This window comes from Scatophagus argus, chromosome 17 (genome assembly GCF_020382885.2).
Source record: "Scatophagus argus isolate fScaArg1 chromosome 17, fScaArg1.pri, whole genome shotgun sequence".
Taxonomy (NCBI): Eukaryota; Metazoa; Chordata; class Actinopteri; family Scatophagidae; genus Scatophagus; species Scatophagus argus.
In genome coordinates this window covers 17,529,868-17,550,302 of record NC_058509.1, presented here as the reverse complement: position 1 = coordinate 17,550,302, position 20,435 = coordinate 17,529,868, and the positions used below count along the sequence as shown (strand labels likewise).

Sequence of the window (20,435 nt, the reverse complement as noted above, 5' to 3'; positions counted from 1 at the left end):
TCAACAATCCCTCAGATTCACCAGCCTGACCTCGACTTTCAATATTTTTGACCCTTATATGACCCTGTACTTTTGCTACATGTTAATGTTTGCATGCAAACATCATCCTGAACATCTGACACATGATGTAAAAAAACAGCATACCTTCAGCACCAGTGAGATAGACTGATGGATGGCCTGGTATAGCTGGGACATCGACCTGGAAAGGAATATAAACGAAGCAAGTTCAAAACACAAGCATATTTTACAAATCATATTCTGAAAACAAATGCCAACACACATAATATTTTATGGGTCAATTATTATTAACAGGATATCTTTTATCAAAGTCTTAGGATTAAGTTATTTCACAACACAGTTCGTTGAAATATTACTGCTATTTATCACATTTATCACTATTTTACAGTTGTTTTTTCTTTTTGGTCACAGATATCTAATTATTCTCAGATTTGTGGATAGATAACGGACTTAACAGAGACAGGAAAACATGTTACATTTAAGTTTAGAGAGATTTTATTTTCATCTATGTTAGGGGAGAGGTTAAACTTGGTCAGGTTGTTTACCTTGTGGGACGGAGGTCTTTTTAAACAGCTACTGCCATCCTCTCTCTGCGGAGGTCAGCTGGGGGTCATTTAGAGTCTCTTTAATGGACGGGGCAAAGGCAGCCTCTTTAAACGACTGGGAGAGGGTCACATGACCGGAGGAGAGCAGAAAGAGCAAAACAAGAAGAGAGAGCAAACCCCATCCCTCCCCCACCTCCCCGGTACTGAATCGAACATAGCCTAGAGGTCAAGGAGGCTTTGATGCGGTGCTACGAGTCGTTTCTGTCAGGGTAAACACTCAGAGAGTTAATGTGTGTTTACTGATGATGCTTGACGTGATCAGTGTTCGCTTCACATCGAATTATATGAACAAACAGAGTGGAGAGAGTTTCAAGAGGGGCGATGTCGTTATCACTAAATCCCCCAAATCTCAGTCGGAGAGAGTTCCTACAAAATGCATCACATGGTGTTCAAATACAAATAGGAAACCATTCTTATCAGATTACTAAGGTCATTTACAAGGACACAAGCAGCCATTTGCTGTTTGCACTGTTTCTGAGTATTTTTGGCAATGTCATTGTTAACACTTTGGATTTTAGGCAAGTACATATGTATGTTGTTTTATTTTGTTTTTCACTTATTATGACGATATAAATTGTGTTTTAATTCGTTACAGACTTGTATCTAATAAATAATCCAAACTCTTTTTCATCTTGGTTTGTTAGTTTAAATTATAAGCCTTTTTTATAAGTCCATAATTAGTCTCTCCGACACAAGTGTTTTCTTTCAAAATGTTTATTCAGCATCAACAAAGAAGAAAATATTAAAGGGCTTACATAAGCTCAAAATCAATAAAGTTGAACAAATCTGTCAATTACTTCATCAGCATTTGATTTAATATCCTAAAACTGATCATTATGCCTACAAAGTCAGAAAAGTATCTGGTATTTAATCAAAGAATGACATCAAAATTACTTATTTAGAGCATCTAAAAAAGAAAAAAGAAAAAGAAAAAATCACAAAAAATAAAAAGCTCCTGTTTTGCAGCTCTTGTTGTTGGGTGTACAGAAAGTATGAGCGGCTATTTATAGATGTATTAAAGTGGATGTTTTGGGGCCAGAATCATCAACACAACTACATAGACCTGTTGAGAATAAAACAGTTGACAATATCCACAGTTGCACACCATGCTTTTATAAGCCCTTTAACACTAAAGAACTATTATTTTACAAAAAGGAGGAAACAGCAAAACAATATGTTTACAATAAGACTCTTCTCTTCAGTCTGTCAATGCTTCATTTACAAGGGACACAATTTCACCAATTACCCCTCAGAAAAAGTATCTACAGTACTGCACTTTCCTAGAACTAAGCTACTACATTTTTAAGTGATCAACCACGCAATTCAAGGTCTGAAAAATAGAGGGTGATAAATTAAGTTGCACTGGCAGCTGTGTAGAAACATTGTATCGACAGCTTATAGTCACCAATCATTACCAAGTAAAATAGCTTGATACAATGTCATTCTTCACAATCACAGAGCTGAGAGAGAAACTTAATGTACTAAAGTCTTAATCTCAATGTCCAGTCGATTTCTGCTGGAGGAAAGGACAGATTACCTTAATTGCTTTTACACATTTTTCCCAGCAGGAATATGTTTTTATAATCAGGGGGGTGCCATTTTCGAAAACCAGTTTTAATTCACTATCGCTGTTTCATTTGTATTACTTTGCGGTTTTAGTTTTCAATTCTAAAAAGGTGGGAGCGTCCATAAAAAATCCATTACTTGAGTTGAAACAGCCATGAGGACTCAGGTGTGGGCTGTATAAACAGTTCAATATCTGGAGTATGGCTGATCTCTGTACACTCCCTTGGTTGTTCGTGCTGATGGTGCCTTGCCGCGATTGTTTGCCCATTCTTCCAAACCTGAAGAAAAAAAAGAAAAGAAACAGATGGGGAATCACTACAGAGAACTCTGTAGTGCTCATTCTTTCATAACAAGTCTTTCAAGATCCATGCAAATATTGCAAATATGCTGCCTACGATGAAGATAATGCAGCACAAAGTTGTGAGTGTCTGCTATCGATGCCACTCATCTTATAACAAAAGAGTCGCTTGGAGCATACAAACAGCGACTAACACCAAGGAGCTCGACTTTCACCTGGAAGGATGCATCTCAGATAATTGAATGAGCGGATCAAATAGCTGCTTAAAAAGGACCCGTTTAGTGGCTCCCAGCAAAAAGGTCACAATTACCATTAGCCCAAATCAGCCCCCGTTCACCCCCTGCTACTGTCAGTGTGAAAGTGCCAGTATCGATGGCACCCTTTGTCTGATCTCCAGCCAGCGCTGAGACTTCCCTAGAGCTGAGGCAACAAAGGGTTGTTGTTTTTTTCTGTGTACAGACTCTCTGTTGGCAGCACATAGCCAATACCCCTTAATTAAACCTGTCACCCTATCACTGACAGTCACTTTGAAGAAACACACCAAGGTAACCTTGTGTTTCAAGAGCAAGGATGCACATCAATGCTGTTTATCTGTTCTTCCTTTGAACTGTTGCCCTTTGTCTGTGTGACCCATACAGCAGCGGCTTTTATTTAATGTGGAGGAATGCAGCACTCTAATGAGTAGGTGCTTAGTACTTCAGTCAAAAAGTTGGGAAAGTTTTGAATCACTTTAACTTCCAAAATAATCACCATTCAAATTTCTAAAGGATGAAATAATGTGGATCTTATATATATATATAGGATATAGGATAATATATATTATCCTCCGCATGCTGACATCATTTTTTAACTTTTTAAATTCTCAGGGGAGAATCAGTCACTTTTCCTTCTATTTTAAGACAGTAATTAAAAAGCAACTACTTATGTTATCAAGTCAGTTGCTAATTGAATAGTGCTAAAAAAACATTTACAAATTATACATAATAAATTAAAGTGATCTTGTCTGAGAAGTGGATTTTGTTTGGAGCTTTTAGCTGAGCTCAGCAGACACAAACTAATCCACCACAATCCAAATCAACACTGTGTTTGTATGTTTGCATCTATCATCATCGTCAGCAAATACTTTCTCTTACATCCTTAAATAACTGCTTTAAAGAGTTCATCTTGTACTCATTTTACAGTTCGCACACATGCATGATTTGAGATGGACCCACCTTCAGCTGTACAGCAGCATGGTCGGCTTTGTGTATCAGCTCTACTATCATTCACGTGTGCTCTGCAGCAGATGTGATCTCGGTTCACGTTTTACTGTATCTTGTCAAAGACCACTGACACATTGTTGAACAGTATCTCACTAGAGTTAACTTTTCAGAGCATAGAATTTCATAGCAACTGGAACTGTTCATAGGCTTTTTCAGACAGTACACAGACCTGAGATATGTTACTGAGAGTGGCCTTAAACGTTAAGCTGTTTTGTTCAGCTGACTGCAGAGCTACACATTACTGCATGACTGTGGAACAGTTGTTTGGTTTGAAAACGGAGCTTGAATGAAGATGTAATATGGTAAATTTTAAGTTGGTTAAGTTTTAGTAAAATCTCACGGGGTCTCATCAGTGCAGCACCTCTATTTGGCAGTCAAAAATCCAAACTCAAAAATCACTGACATGAAGGTTTCTGTTTGATTTTTAAAATTCTAACTCTTTAATAGTTACATGTTTTGTTTTTACAGCAATTCCCTGTAGGTAAGATGACACTGTAACTCAAACAAAACAAAAAAAGACCTTGTTTGTTAATGTGCCAAACAAACTGAGGTAAAAGCGCTGAACTGTGAGTGAATCACTTTTTATTTAGGTTTATTCTGAATATGTCTAAGAACTAACAGTAGAACTGAAATTGATATTGTAAGAATTGCTATAAGATATTAGGGAAAAGATGTGGGAGACTCACCATATGAATCATATGATTCTCCACTGTGTCCATATTCATAGTAGTCATCTGAGCTGTAAACAAACAGAGCAGTACAGTGAATATCAGAGTACATAAATAAATAAATTTGTAATTTATGAAATAGAAGTTGAAGTCATCAGCAAATAAATTGACTTATTTTCAGTATTATTGTACAACATCAAAGTAATATTTAGCGTGATGCAATCATGTGTAATTTAGGCAGTGGCAATAAAACAAGGGAGACACACAGGGTGTATTTTTATCAGATATAGTCTGCTGGATATAAAAGTAAAAAACAAACAAGAGGAGCTTTCAATTGCTCAAAAGTTCAGTCACATTTGTGGTTCTACAAGGCAATTTCCTTCACTGCTTTTCTGCACCAACTTCCAGTTTCATATCACTGCATATGGAGATCTATGAGAGGTGGCAACTTTAATGAAAAATAAAAAGATGGGGAGCCAAGTTGCATAGCGGTTCATTTCTCGCTTATTTATTTATTTATTTATTTGCGGTCGACAGTGAGATGCTGACAGAACAATCCTGCGTCAGTATCATTCGGTAACAGCGCTATCATTCAAGAGAGGCAATTCATCATAAGGCTGCCACTGAGCCGACACCAGCCATCACAGCTGGGTCCTCTCCGCCTGCCTGTCAGTCAGCCTGTCAGCGACAGCAGCACCTCTCTGCTCTCCGGATTAGAGAGCTGAAGGCACCATCCAAAACCCCAACATACCACGTCAACACCGCCTGACTGCTGAGGGCAAAGAGGTGACAGTAATGGCACACCACATTGGAAGTAACGAATTACATTTTACTCCGGTTACTGTCTCGGAGTAGCTTTTATGTGCTGTGATCTTAAAAAACCAAAGTGAGGTCTGAGAGGTAAGAGGACTGAGAGGACACTTCCCTCCTCCATCAAATTACACCACAGTCTGCTGCACTCCAGCAACTCATTTTCTTTAAATTCTGTCTGCTCTTAAGTCTGGTTTCCCTGAGCAGTATCTTCTTCGTAAAAATGCTACAGTTTTAAAATATGATTAATATTCGCTTTATCATTACAACCTCTCTGTGTTTCTTTTATCACATCGAGAGGTAGGCCTAATAGTAATAATAGAGCTACTTAATGGTTACACCGTTAAATCAAGTGCCACCATAGATGTACATATGAAGAAAAAGATACAACACATATTTGTCTGTCATAACATTTTCTAGTTGTAAAAGCGTTTCATTTCGCTTAATTTCATTTCATTTTTAAATTAAGGATTTGCTAATAAAAAAGATGGTTAAATGCCATGATTAACAGCTGAACGCTGAGCACCTCAGTCAGATGGCTGTACGGGCGTGAGGCATCATCCACCTTCATATACGCCAGGGGTCAACATCATGCTGAAACCTACAATTTACCTAATTGATAAAGCTAAATTCAGTCAGATCAGCTCTTCATGTTAGCATTGTTGGTGTCTGGCTAGTTTGCTAGCTTGCGTGCTTGAAAACTTGCAACATAATACAGTAAAAGAAAATGTGCAATATCATGCAGTGTACATATTTAGGAACTTCTTAGTGCACAGAGGGATAACACCGCTATTAATTTAACATTTGGCTCCTAGCAGAACAACTGTCACATTTCGCAGAGGGACTATTTCTTCAGGTGAAACCAGTGAAAAATTGTGTTCTGTGGATTATCCACAGAAATAGGGAGAAAATTGTTTTTAATTAATTAGGAATGGAATTGTTCTCTTCTGTGTTCACCACAAACAAAATTGTATACGCCTCCATTGTGTTGGGGTGGAGGCAGAAACCCCCCCCAACAAATATCATAACCTGGACAAAGCACCTGTAAAATGTTCTGGAAAGTGAAAGAAATATGCCTGCATTTTGGAGCATCTCCACAACTGATAATACTTCTTGACAGCTACAACCTGACAAAGTGATTGGCTGTTTTATTGTTTTCTGCAACCATTTCTTAGCAAGGATAAACAAGACAACATGACCAGTTGAGGACAGGGGGAGGATTCGTTTTAAGAGTACTATGGCAGCTCAATGAGACATGAAACAGCTCCCTACAGAGGTTTGTGCCTTAAGTCAGGCTTAGCATAAATTTTACACAGTTCATAATTCAACTACAAACAATGCCAAGCCAGCAGAAGCAAACAAGGCTTTTCCCCTGCGCTAATATAGTCTCCCTTCAAGAAGCGAGGCCAGCTGCCGTTGCTGTGCCGTGTTTCCAGTCAGCCCTGGCGGCAGAGGTGCCACCGCCATGTCACTGCAGCATCCCTGACACCAGTCATTGGCCGACAGAGACAGGAGGAGTGAGAAGAGAGGGAGACAGAGAGACACATAACAACTGAATGCGTGCTTTGGCTCGTCATACTGTGTACATCAAGACAAGACCTGACAGGATGCTAAATAATTAGATTTCACATTATGCAAACATGCAGGGTTGTATCCCAGAGAGGCTGCCTTCAAAATAAACATAAATGTTTATGAATGGCAGAAAATCAATTTGTCACAATTCACAGGTGCTTGCAGACATAATAGGAAAGTATGTGACATATTGGCTAATCTAGGTTTTTCCTTTACAGCTGTGTGTCATGCTCAACAATAAAAACATTCAAATAGCACAAACCAGGATGCATCACAGCAATGCTAACACTGTTTAGACTTGCTCAGATGCTGTAGGCTGTCAGCATTTCTTCCTTTCAATTATTTTCACTGCGTTTATCCCACAAAATACAGTAAAAGATAAATAAATGAATCAGGCTCCTTTTTTCACTCAGCTCTTGAAGTTTCTTTGTCGCTAAAGGACTAATAATTGTCTGCTGTGTTGAAAGCTGCACTCTGCACAAAAGAGAAGAGTGCAACAGGTGCCTCTAATTTCTGAGGTGACATTTTATCAATATTGCAACACAACTTCTCTCTGTAGTTGCTTTCTCTTCTCAATTACAGAGACCGATAAGTCTTGAGAGGCATCCTGAAGGTCAGAGATTCCGGTAAAGTTCTGCTTTGTGTAGTCCACTGCCTGACAGCTCATTTAACATCAACCAGAACTCCGCACTGGGGTCAATCCATGGAAACTGGATGATACTGGGCCTTGGAATTTTAAGATTTTTGATCGTAACTAAATGTAGTATTTTGTATTTAATAGCATAAAGAATAAGTTAGACCTACAATAAAACATATTTTCCAAGGCTGGCCATTATTTTGTTTTTTGTTTTCCACATTTATTCACATTAGACTCGTGATAGGAAGGACAAATTCAAACCAGGATGCAACTGAATAAGAGTAGGTTTCTTATTCTTCTTTCTTCTTCTATTTTATACAAATACATTTTAAAAATGTTATTTTTTGTGTGAAGGGGGTTAAATATGTTATTCTTGACAGAGAAAGCTTTAAAAGAAAAAATGTAAAGCATTTTAATTTTCTTAAATGATGTCATTTTCCGCTTAGGGATGTTTCTTAAAGGAACAGTGCAGTATTTTGGTGTAGAAATGTATTCTTGTGACATGGTGGGACATGAAATTTATGGACACTAATAAATAACCCTGTTTTAAAATACTTGTTATTTTTTTTATTTGATTAACATATTCCTAATGAGAGTAAATGAGAGAAGAATTTATGTCAAATTTTAGCATCGCATACAAGGTCAACTTTTTCCCAATATGCTTTTAAAAGCTGGTAAATGTTAACAGCAGGATTACTTGATATAAATTGTATCTCCATACAAAACAGTACCATAATGCAGATGAAACATTCATAGTCACATTTGAAAATTTAGGGTTCTTTCAAGATGTTGCAAGGTGGATGTAATTTCAGGTGGTATGACAGAACTCAAAACGTAATAATAAAAGACATTTACCTTGAAGACCTTCATCTTGCCTTGTATATTCTGCATTCATCATCACTGATCCTAAATCACAGCCTTGCCTTGTTGGCACAGCACCACTGGTTCACTGGCGTGAACACAAGCCTGAGATGAGGTGCCTGTGGTGGTTAGATCTCACACCAGATATTGCCCTGTCATAGGTGTGAAAGTGCGTTGACTCTCTAAATAGGTCAGCTTTTGATTTGACATCCATCAGTAAAAGGCATCCGCTGGTTTGTGTCTCCCTAAACTTCACTGGCCAAGAAAACACCCCCCACCCCCAACACACACACACATACACATTTGTCTAACGTTCAGGCGGGCACCACGAGACACAAACACAACACCTCTTAGGTAAGTGTGTCTCTTTCATCAGGCATCTGATTCCAGGCCTACTTTTCCATGGGTAAAGACCCTGCCTCTCTAGAGCATCTGTCATCTCTGTAAATGCTTCGTCTTAAGCACTGATGTTGCCGTTCCTGGGCACCCTGAAACAGATGGCAGTGTTAAATCTGAATGATGTAGTACACGTCCCTAGCGGACTTTGTTTTCTTACATGGCCATTAGTCTTCCAGTCCTCTGTGATAAATTTGAAGAAATCTAGTAGGACATTACGAGGGCTGGTCTGTTGGTCTGATGTGGAGAGAGGCTGCTTTTCCTCTGCTAACCTACTTCTTGCATATTCTTGAATTTCCCTCGGGATCAATAAAGTGTCTATCTATCTATCTATCTATTGCACAGTGATCATGACTGTGGATCCTCAAAAACTACCTTGATGCTTCATGGGTAATAATGTTTTTCATTCATTCTTGGCACAAGGTTGAAAAGGTAAAATGCTGATGAAAATGCTCCACTCTGAATACTCTGATTACACTGGTTCGGTCCTGATTTTCATGGTCAACAACAGAATCAAATGGATGAAGAAAAGAAAAAAAAGCAGCACTACTTTTTTTTTTTTTAACCATTTAGTATGAAATGAAGCTCACGTAATTTCAAATGGAAAACCTCCTCATGGATGCACCGGTGATTGCTCAGTGTGGTGGCTGATTGCAAAGCTATCTCCAATGCCGACCCCCTGCTGAAGAGCCATGAAGAAGGACAAAATGGCCTACAGCAAAGATTTGACTTTACAAATGAGTCTTCTTTTTGGTTTTGAGCAGACCATTTATGGACCGTTTTGGAAAAACTCCTTCTGGAAAATAGTGCCTCTTTAAGTCAGGTCAGTCCACAGTTCTCTTTAAAACCCATCATTTGGAAACATGTTTGGGTTTTTACATTGTGACTTTATGGAATCTGTCAAAGACTTTGTTATTTCTTATTGAAGGGTATGCGATTTTTTGTCTTAAGACAGAGAGAGTGGTGTAAATCCCACCCTCCTTCCACTCAGATGGTTTAATTCCCAACACAGAAGCTGTCATTCACCTTGACAGGCCGAGTACCTTGAAAACAGCATCTCGGTACCCAGCATCTGCTAAGCACCGCAGGCATTTCAGAAGCAGACAGCTAACACAGCCAGTCTGTATGAAGATTCAAAAAACACAATGCTGATATTCCCATTGTACTAAATGGGTGTTGTCTGCCTGAGGGCTCTGACAGAACAAGCAGACCTCAAAACAAGAAGCATTGACAAAGGCAGGATGATCAAATATATCTTATCACCTGCCACTGCACATAGTGCAAAGACCATAGCCGATGGCTAGTCGACTGCTGACATGTATGCATGGACTAGACCTGCATGGGATGACAGATCTCAACAAGTATTGTACACACTGACATGAAATTTTGTGCCAGGTTCTCTGAAGATAAATGCTGCTGACTATTATCATTACACCTGCTCTATAACAACATTGACATTGTGAGGATGTTAGCATGCTGACTTCAGCATTTAGCTCAAAGCCCCTCTGTGCCTCACAGAGCTGATAGCATGGTTGCAAACTCTTAGGATTGCTAAAATAATTTACAGCTATTTTAAGTAATGTAAGTTAGTCAGCCTGATATGCCTTTTTTTTGATGACACAGCTCACCATCAGCGAAAAGATATGAAATGATCACAAACTTCCTTTGCACCTTTACAGCCCCTTGTTTTGCTGGGGGACTGCATGATTAACTGCTACGACCACCACATTGTACAGCGTATTATTTGTGACATTTCTGTTACATGAATACCCGACTAGAAGCATACTTGGTCAGTGTGGTTTTGATATTTTCTAGTGTTAGCCACCTCGAAGCCCTCTTTCTGTGTTGCATGTTGAGGGTCCTTGTTTCAAGTGCATACAGGAAAATTCTACATCGACAAAACTGTCAAGGAAGTTGCGATGGTTTGATATCTTGCCCTTCCGCATTTGATACAGATGTAACATTCCAATTAAATATTCATATATGCAGATATTAGTATTTTCTAGTTTTAAAATGACTAACTAGCCTAAGTTGATCAGACTTATTTTCTTTCACTGCTTTCTGGACTCTTTCAAGCAATCAGTATTCCAAATTAACTTTAGCCACTATCCTCTTTTTTCCTCTGAGCTTGTCTCTTGTACTAAGATTTACAGTTGTTCTGTGGGGAGTTATCTGCCCTTTAAAACACTGTCACACAGCTATCCTGATGCCCCTGGGCCCATGGGATCCAGCCTACGATGTAGCGTACCAAAGCAAGATGCAAGAAAAGGTGTGAGGTGTCAGCAGCCAGCAGTCTCTGAGGTGTCAAGTATGAAATAATGCTTTGATCACACCCGAGCTACGAGAGACGACCTCGCCGTGGCCTCTCCAAGTGTCCAGCCAGGGCTGTACCACAGCTGTCATCCTTCTCATTTCCCTGCAGAGACGTCACCTTTTCTCTGCTAATAACATTAAAGGCGCTCTCCACGCAAGCAGCCCTCTCAAGCCTCCTTGACCTTCGGACTAGATCGGTACCTGCAGCTGCAGCTTATGATAGCTCTTCTGAGCCCTCTGCTGCCTCTCCAAAAAAGATGATGGCTCGGTGCAGTGTGTTGTATAAACATGGTAAGAAGAGGCTGTGATCGTGGAGCTGCCATGGCTGTCACACTGAGGTAGTGTTCCACAAGGTTCTCCCAGGCGTTAGCTCTCTTCTCAAACATGTAAATGTCGCAAAATATCTTCAAGGCACCTAAAAACAGCTTTTTCACTGAAGTCTCATGTCTCAAGCTTGTGAGCACCTTATTTGCCTTTCAGATTTAATTATGTCTAAATTACTCATTTCTGTTCTGTGTGACAGAATGCTTACAGTATAGTTACACAGGATGACTTGTCTCACTTGGCAGTGGTTGGTAATCAGTGTGCAGTTAAACCCAGCAGGGACATTAAGAACTTATGAACTGCCCAACAGTGGAAGTACCTACAAAGTGCTACAAATAAATACAATATTTAAGCATGTATGTCTAGATTTTTTGTAATTATAGCATTTTTAAATTACACAGTTTTGTTTTTTCAAAAATGGGTGAATGATGTCAATGTGTTGCATGTGTTCATTTTTCAAAACGTACGCATGGTAGCTGTAAAGTACTGGTAGCTTACTTGAGCACTGGTAGTTTCACATCATAGTTTCTCTCGCTGTAATTCAGAGAGAAATATTTTTACGTATATTCTCGTTATCTGATAGTTTTAGTTAGTACAGTTTGCAGAATGGCGTGTAAATAATGTGCATAAAATAGAAGTGCATAAAATCAGCACACAAAATGTGATGCACTAATAGTGATTTAATAGGTACCTGTGAACTACTGTATTAGCTTACAGTCAAAGGCTGTAATAACATTTCTTTGCTCATACTTAAGGTGTTTTAGTGCTGCTGCTAACAAAGAAAAGTCTTGGCAATTAAATAAATGACTGAGTGCTGTCGGTGATGGTTACATTCTAATAATGTGCAGTGAAGAAGAGGCTTGCAAGCGAGAAAATATGAATGCCAATAAATTAGGATTTTCAAAAAATGAATAATCAGTTTTGCATTAGTCTGGTAAGTCTTTGGTTTTATACAGATTACATCTGTAATTTACTGTTGTGTGGAAGCTTTAAGTGCACTTACAGTAACGTAACAAGTTGCTGTCAACATGTCTCTCCTCTGCTCCTCTCTGTATCTGAACAGTAACTGTACAGTAACTGAACAGTAACACAGAGCGAGCCAACTAAGCTAGCCAATGAGTCTAACATGTTGTGAGGCCAGTTACTGGATCTGTACTGGCATTACAGTGGTGCAATGCAGTTACTGTCAACTAGGCACTGCAAAATGAGGAATTTCATTCCAGCATCTAACAGAACCATACAGCAGAGACGTGGGTGGGCAAGTGGAAAAAGAAGGAACCTGAGCCAAACTTGTAATTTCAAAATAAAATTTGAAAATAAAGAAATAGATGGAGGGTAGCACAGTTGTGCAGTGGTTAGCACTGGCTCCCTCACAGCAGGAGGGCTTCAGGTTTGAATCCCAGTCTGGGCCCTTCTGTGGGGAGTTTGCATGTTCTCCCAGTGCCTGCATTGGTTTTCACATAGTTTCACTCTGACTTCCTCCCACAGTCTCAGATTAGGTTAATTGGCTACTCTACATTGCCCACAGGGTGCAAGTGTGTATCTTTGTGTGTCGGCCAGTCCAGTCCAGGATGAACCCCACCTCTGACCTGCTGACAGCTGGGATAGGCTCCAGCCCCCTCCCCCTGTGACCCTGCACGGATAAGTGGTATAGAAAAAAATAAAATATACATATTTCTATATATAGGCAGCACAATTATAGTGCTGACTGGAAAAAAGAACAACTTTAATTGCTAATGTCACTCACCAAAACTTGCTTGCTTGCACAGTACAGTAGGGCTGTAACTAACAAATATTTTCATTATTGATGAATCAGAAAGCAGTGAAACATTCCAAGCATTTAAGGTGACATCAGACAGATTGATTATGTGACAAGGAGTCCAAAACTCAAAGATATTGACATTTGAATGACTTAACAAAGAGAAGAGTATTAGTTAGTATTAGTTATCAAAATAGTGCTGATGGTTGACAAATTATTTAAGCACAAATACAGGGTCCCTTCTTGGGAGCCTGGTGGGAAAAGTCAGTTCTAATATAAATGGGAGATAATCCTCTATCATAAGAAAATATATTCACTTGAGTGACAAGCCAAACTCTGTTAATAACATAAAACTAAATGCATTTCCTACCAGATGCATTTATGAAATTTCATATTTCTAGATAATTAAGGTCTCAGTAAATTTGCTGATTCAGCATTCTGATGTTTTTAAGAGCAGAAGCCTTTTAAAACCAACCTCATTCTTTCCCTTCATGTTCACAAATGGCAGGGCTGTTTCGAGCATAAGCCATTGGGGTAATACCATGACAGAGAGACTGTAAATTGTTCTGCTTGTTATCCTCCGGCAACTGAAATCCTGCCATGCAGTCAGAGCTCAGATTGGTGACTGGGAGCTCCTTAGGCTTCGAGAAACATTGTTAGGAGACTTCTCATCCTCTCACTCACACACACACACAAATGCGCACACACATTCTCCTCAAGGCCCTGCTGCAGCTGGAACCTGCTATGGCTTTCCTCAGGCTTGCACTGAAAATAATGCACCTTTGTCCATCACAAAGCTAAATAGGATTGTGACTGTGAGAATGAAGCAGTTGAAGGACAATATTATGTTGCAGTTGCTGTAAAGCAATAATTAAAGGTAATACATGGATTACTGTAGACAATGGACCCGTGGCTTTATGACAGAATCAGAATATCTTATACTGATAATTATATACTGCCTGCAGCACTGAACAGAGGACAAACAGAAAGATGCATCCTCAACTGTTTATCTTACATTTATGGGCAAAATTCAATCAATCCAACAACAGTCTTATCACACAAATCATAAAGCTTATATTGTACACATGTACAATGTCAGCCTGCACTAACAGTCATTTTTCAGCCAAATCCAGGACACAGGACACACAAATAAGAAAAGAAGTAAGTGAATCAGCTGTCTCTGGAGGCACAGGCTGCGATGTCTGTGCCCTATTAGTTGCTTTGTCTCCCGCCAGATAACAGACATGAAAATCTCTTTGAGTCGACCCAGCCTCCAGCCTTGACATGATGGACTCCATTTTTCTTCTGTGCCCCCCCCCCCTCATTCCTGCTCCCACCTTCACCAAAACACCCCCAACATTATTCACGAGGCTGCTTTTAAAACAAATAGCTGCAGATTCCCTAGGCAGACCTATATTCCCCTCAACAAGAATGTCTACACCGAACACTTCAAGATATATCCCTCTGTGTTAGAGAGGGAGAGGAGGGTGTGTGTATGTGTGTGTGTGTGTGTGTGTGAGTGTGAGAGAGAGAGAGAGAGAGAGAGAGAGAGAGAGAGAGAGAGAGATCTTGCCAGAAAAAAAGAGATAGCACAAAAGATGGATGAAGTCTGGGTGACATACATCCTGACACCTCCACAAAAGAAAACATCGACCACCCTCCTCACAAAAGCCAAAGGGACAGAGTGATGTTCTTTTTTCTTCTGTGTCTGTTTTCCTTTTTTCCAGGACCTGCCAATACAGTCCAATTTTTGACACACTAAGCGCGGCAACAGCCATTCTTTCTTTGAAGTGGCACAGGCAGGCATACATAAATGAAGCACATTGTGTGCTGATAAAATACAGTGGGACACCAGCAAACCAAAGAGAAAGCCTTTGACCTTGTGTGGCTTGGAGTGTGATAGCTCCCTGGACATAAGAAAATCAATATTGTGCATTTAGCTGTGCAGGACCCTCTGTTAGATTGAGCACCATACCACCACAACTGTTTATTTTGCATTGAAATAACACATTTAGCAAAAGGCACCTTTGCCTAGATAATTCTAATAGTGATTAAAACAAAGGTAATACATTTAATATAATGAGCTGGCATTAATGCCCAGGAGGGAAATGTGATATGTCACTGAGTCTACTGAGATTGGCTGGTTTTGAAACCTCACATTTAAAAAAACAGAACACTTAAATGGAGCTGCAACTATACATTCAGTCTTTTCAACCATTTTAAATTTGACTGACTCCTTTTAAAGAGGTGGAATACAACGTTACCCCTCATGAAGGTTCTAATGTTCAGTTTTTGGGGATTTAGAGACATTTTGCTCCATTCATGGCTTAGTTTGTGTGTAGCTGAACACTCACTGCCACCACTCAGAGAGGCATGTTAACCTCCATTGCCAACATGTTTTAAATTATTTATTTCTACAATACACAGTATTTGGCAGCCATGTATGGTTGTAGAATAGTAAATTAAATTAGAAAAACATTGTGGTTATTGTGGTTTAAAAAAAACACCAAGTACACACTGAAACTGCAATATTTTTGGCCAAATTATTCATATGCTGTCAACTTTTAAACTTATTAGCAAACATTTTCTCATTTAAACAACCAGCAAACATCAGCATTCATTTGCTTTTGTTTCTGTGTACCACTTCACCTTAGTTCTGTTTCAGTTGCCACCAACTCCTGAGAAAGCTGCTTTATGCTCCACATTCACCTGCTAGGCACTGTGTCTTTCTGCTGTTTGGGGCTGAACAGGCAGTCTATAGTGGGTTTAATTTAATTAATAGAATACTTATTATTATTCCATAGATTTGCAATATAAAAACATGAATTGGTGCAGCTTAAAAAATAAAATTACAGGCTTATAATTAGCTTACTACATTACCGTTCTCTACGTAAGAGAGGCTGCTTCCTGTACTGCAACTCAACCATGAGATTGGGTGTGAACTGTATCCTGCAGAAATGTCCTTTATAACCAGTACTAAGTCGCATGTTATCGGAAAAAAATAACAGAACTTACTTTTGTCCTTGATTACTGTAGTTGTTGTCGTATGATTCATATCCCTGGTCATCATAAGCTGTTCCGTAGCCATCGTCATATTCCTGAAGCAGAGGAGACAAAATGCAACCAGTTAGATGAGATGCAGATAAGGAAAAGCAGCAAACACTGTGACTTTCAACTGATATGATGTCCTGCGCAGCATGATAAACCTGTTGAAATGCACAGGCTGAGAACACATACAGAGGATAAGAACTGCTATGAGCTGTCTGGTTAAACTGATTGGTTTGCTATGGTATCCCGTGGTAACTGTGTTTGCTGTTCTCCAAATGATTACAGTGTAGTTTTTTAATGATATATTGCAGCGCAAAGAAGCCTTCAGCACAGATATAGGTCAAATTATTTGATCTGCTCCTACTGGTACAGCAGCCTATATGCAGAACCATTAGAGCGGCAACTGTAGCCCTGCCCTTGTCTCTGTGTCAACTGGCTGACAGTGGGATGTAAAGACTTGCTGTGGCAACGTTTCATCACTACCTCAAAAGGATGAGCCTTGAACATCTGTTTATGCTGCTGCAATCTGCCCCTGCTTCCCCCCACCGGCACTCCGCCCAAGCCCCCGCCAAGAGGAACATCAAAGTGAACCAGTGCCGCACCCGCCCTAATTTGGGATAAATGGGACTTATGTTCCACAAAAGGCGTCGACCCCTAGCGACACATCTCTCATCCCCCACACACATCTTGGTTAATTCCATCTGCCCCTGATTTGCATGCTTGAATGTCTGTAAGATTTAGCACCAGAGGAAAATGCTCATCACATCTATATTATTATTAAGGTCCTAATTCCTGATTAGAAACATGGATTTGCCAAATGACAGAATCTGAATTGACTCTTTTTATCATTAATTCTCCAGAAACCAAGCATGTGTAAAGTAACGACATATGACTTGAAGTAGTAAAATGTCTTTGTTTCTGGCTAGAATACATGGCAGATGCATTATAGGAATCATTTTTATATGCTTAAACAGCTTCTTGGTCATCCCACTGGGTGGCTTTCAAGACTTGTTTGTGATTCCTTTGTTGTTTTTGTGGGAGTGGGAGGTATGTTACATTTTGTGGAGGTCTTTATCAGTTCCTTTCTATTTGTCAAGAGGTAGCTCGAAGGGAATTTAAATCCCTCCTGGTATTTGTAGTTCTGCAGTTACATGAGCTTTTGCAAAGTCAACAATTCCCCATGCTAATGCAAGGGCTGAGTTTAGTCAACTGTGTTTTTGACAATATATAACCACTTGAATGCCTTTAAAAAGAACAGAGGTAGGAGTTCTCAAAATGCAGTGCAATTTTGTCTAAAGGGCCACAATTAAGAGCAGTTTTCAACAAGCAGAAACTGTAGACTTTGAATTTTCCATCATAACCTTTATCTGCCAAATGAAACACTAAAGAGGACAAAATTATTCTTATAACAGAAAAACAAAACACTGACAATAGTAAGAACTATGTTAATGTTTATAAGTGAAGGAGACGACATATCCAGGCTATATAGACATAAATACATAACTGCAGGCCATCAAGCTATACAATAATGTGAAGACTAAAATGCTCCATTTTTGTTGTGTTAGAGGTTTATTCAACTTCATGGTTTTTTTAGACTGTCTTGTGTTGCATTACCTTTTAGTGATTGAATAGAACCTGAACATCAGTAAGATCCTTCAGCTGTCTAACAAATGTTCAAAGGTCCAGTGTGGAGGGTCAAGTAGTATAGTGGTGTGGCTGCAGACTGCAACCAACCAAACACCCCTCGCCCGCCCCACCCACCTCTGTGGTGGCTGTTGAAAATACAAAAGAGCCAGTGTTTGGTTTGTCCATTCTGGGCAACTGTAGAAAATCTGCTCACTCTGCTCACTCAGTCTAGGGTAATGAAAATGCAGTGATTCCTAGTTTTAGGTAATTAAACGCTTATGAAAACAAAATTAGGAATATTACACAGTCGACCATGGATTTTTGTTTACCTACTAAAAACGTTTCACTTTCCCATTTCCAGTGATGTTGATATTCCTTAGCACCGACATCAGTAGATGTGTTTATATCCTGTGCACTGTAGAGCAGTCAGGCTGAAATGCTCGGCAAGGCCAAAGAAAACACATCTGGTGCTATACATGCCATACAATAGTATAACTCTAATTGTGTGTACCAGGAGTAACACTGTCCATTTAAAGTTCAGATATTTCAGATATTTTCAGAGTTTTAGAAATAAATATTAAAGACCTGCTTGATGGATAATCTTCTGTTTTATTCTGACTGATCTGACAGAAAAAAACAGAGCCCAGTCATGAATATGTATGAGATTATGATACAGCACTTTGTAGACTGAGTCAACCAACTTTTGTTCTCATCTTCTGGGCAAACATCTTGGCCTTTGTACATGCAATATAATTTTATTAAAGAAGTAGCTCTTAGCTGGTGTTAGCTGGTAGTTTATCATGCTGAAGTTGAAGGTAAGGTCCAAGGTATGCATTACATTAAATTGGCAATTGTTTTTCTTTAAAGCAAGTGACATTTCCCCTTACATATATCGGTATCAGCTCTATACCTTCCATGAATTGTTAATACTTTAGTATTTCAAAGTGTTGAAAACAGCAACAAAAACTATGCAATATACACTATTTGCTCAAAGCACAACTAGTCTTTGAAGCTAAAACAGCAATAACCAAAAGGCTTCTGAAGTAAGTTTGTGCATCCCATTTGAAATTGAAATAATGTCCCTGTTTTTGTCATACACACGTCTGTTTTTGTCACAAAAAGGAAGAATAATTCGGTTTCAATCTATTAAAAGCTGTCTCTATTATGCAGTACCTTTTGCAGGTTGGAATAAACAAGCCTGGTTATGAATATTGAATGACAGGAGTCTCGGCAGGAGGACAAAAGGTAAAATCATGTAGCTGTGGCTGTGAAGACAGCCTTAGTTATCAAATAAAACACTTTCTTTGAGTATAAAAACAGCCAAAAGCCTGTACAATAACTGAGTAAACTGTTCTGCTGGTTACTTTGTCTAAACACAGAATTAGTTGGGTTTTTTTTTTTTACTTAAAATAATGACTGCCATTTGGACATAATAATAACAATGATATTAAATCATGAAACTAAAACTTTATTTTATATCTGTAGCTGCTAAATCCAGAAAATATAACAATTCTACAAAATTTCTGTGAACCTTCTACTGTGGCAAACATACATATTGATTTCAAAAGCTTAGGATCATGAATGGAAAGTAAACTTGTGAACATCAGAAATGAACTGATCTAAGCTGCAGTTACATAACTTCATGTGAAAAACATGTGTTCATGTGTTGTGATTGCATTCAGGGTTGATTATTCAATGGTTAAAGATACCCAGTATCGGGAAAAGCGGCCAGTAATTTACTGAAAAGGTGGGGCTAATTAAAATTAATGAGCTACGTGGGCTGTACCAGCCACTGAGATCATGAACTTTAATCACAGTTTAATACAAAGTTATTTCTAATCAGTGATATTTCAGTTCCCCAGAGACCCTGCAGAAACCTTAAAAACAAGGAAGTTGCTCTTCTAAACCTTCAAAATGTTCAATCTTATTTCTTTCTAAATTAGCTTAATGAATTTCTTTTTCCCTGCAAATGAAAATGTGCTTATAAACAAACATAATTAAATTCCTTTGTATGTACAACAATCTTTTAGGTCCATTGCAGGTTAAAAAGATTGCGAGGCGAGGGGAGGGCAGTAATAGTGTGAGGAAAACAACTTACAGTTTCCAAGCTTTAAGTCATAAATTTGTAAGAAAAAAATACTACAATTTTATTGTAAGTATGTGGACTGAAGAGACACTGCAGTGAACTGGGCCCATTCACAACAAAACAATATGCTGATTTGGATAATAAGGAATCCTTGTGATAAGTCTGAATGAAAAGTAAAACTGCAGGCAACTGCAGACGTAATAGTCTACAAAGTCTCTGGTGTAATCAGGGCAATCCAAAATTGCAAACTGAAGTGATGCTGTTCATTGAGAAAAAACTGTTTTTTCTTGTAAATACGTGACTTTAATGTCTGTTCTTTTTTCTTTCAAATTTAAAAGGACTTTAATCATGGAAATTCTTAAGTTTTTCTCGGAATATTACACCCTCACCTGCCTACTTTTTATTAATTTATTTTTACCATGGCCCTAATACACTGTCAAACTAATGAAACCAGCAAGGGATGCGTGTTCTATAATAGAATAAGTATAAATTGAATATGTAGTTTTCCTTACAGTAACCTGTAGCTTTGGCACTCTTCTGTATTCTAGCTGCATTACTTATCCACTGATACAAAGAAACAAAGTAC

General features: G+C 38.8%; 1 protein-coding gene across 1 annotated transcript in view; it reads right to left on the bottom strand.

The window, feature by feature from the left end:
- Window positions 1-1,321: 1,321 nt before the first annotated feature.
- Window positions 1,322-20,435, bottom strand: part of khdrbs3 (KH domain containing, RNA binding, signal transduction associated 3) — a 91,874-nt gene continuing 72,760 nt past the window's right edge. The window contains exons 7-9 of the mRNA XM_046417746.1: window positions 16,105-16,187; window positions 4,436-4,488; window positions 1,322-2,467 (exon numbers count right to left, since the gene is read on the bottom strand). Of these exons, the coding sequence (XP_046273702.1) occupies window positions 2,376-2,467; window positions 4,436-4,488; window positions 16,105-16,187 (228 nt within the window). The 3' untranslated portion in view covers window positions 1,322-2,375. The remainder of the gene's footprint in view (window positions 2,468-4,435; window positions 4,489-16,104; window positions 16,188-20,435) is intronic.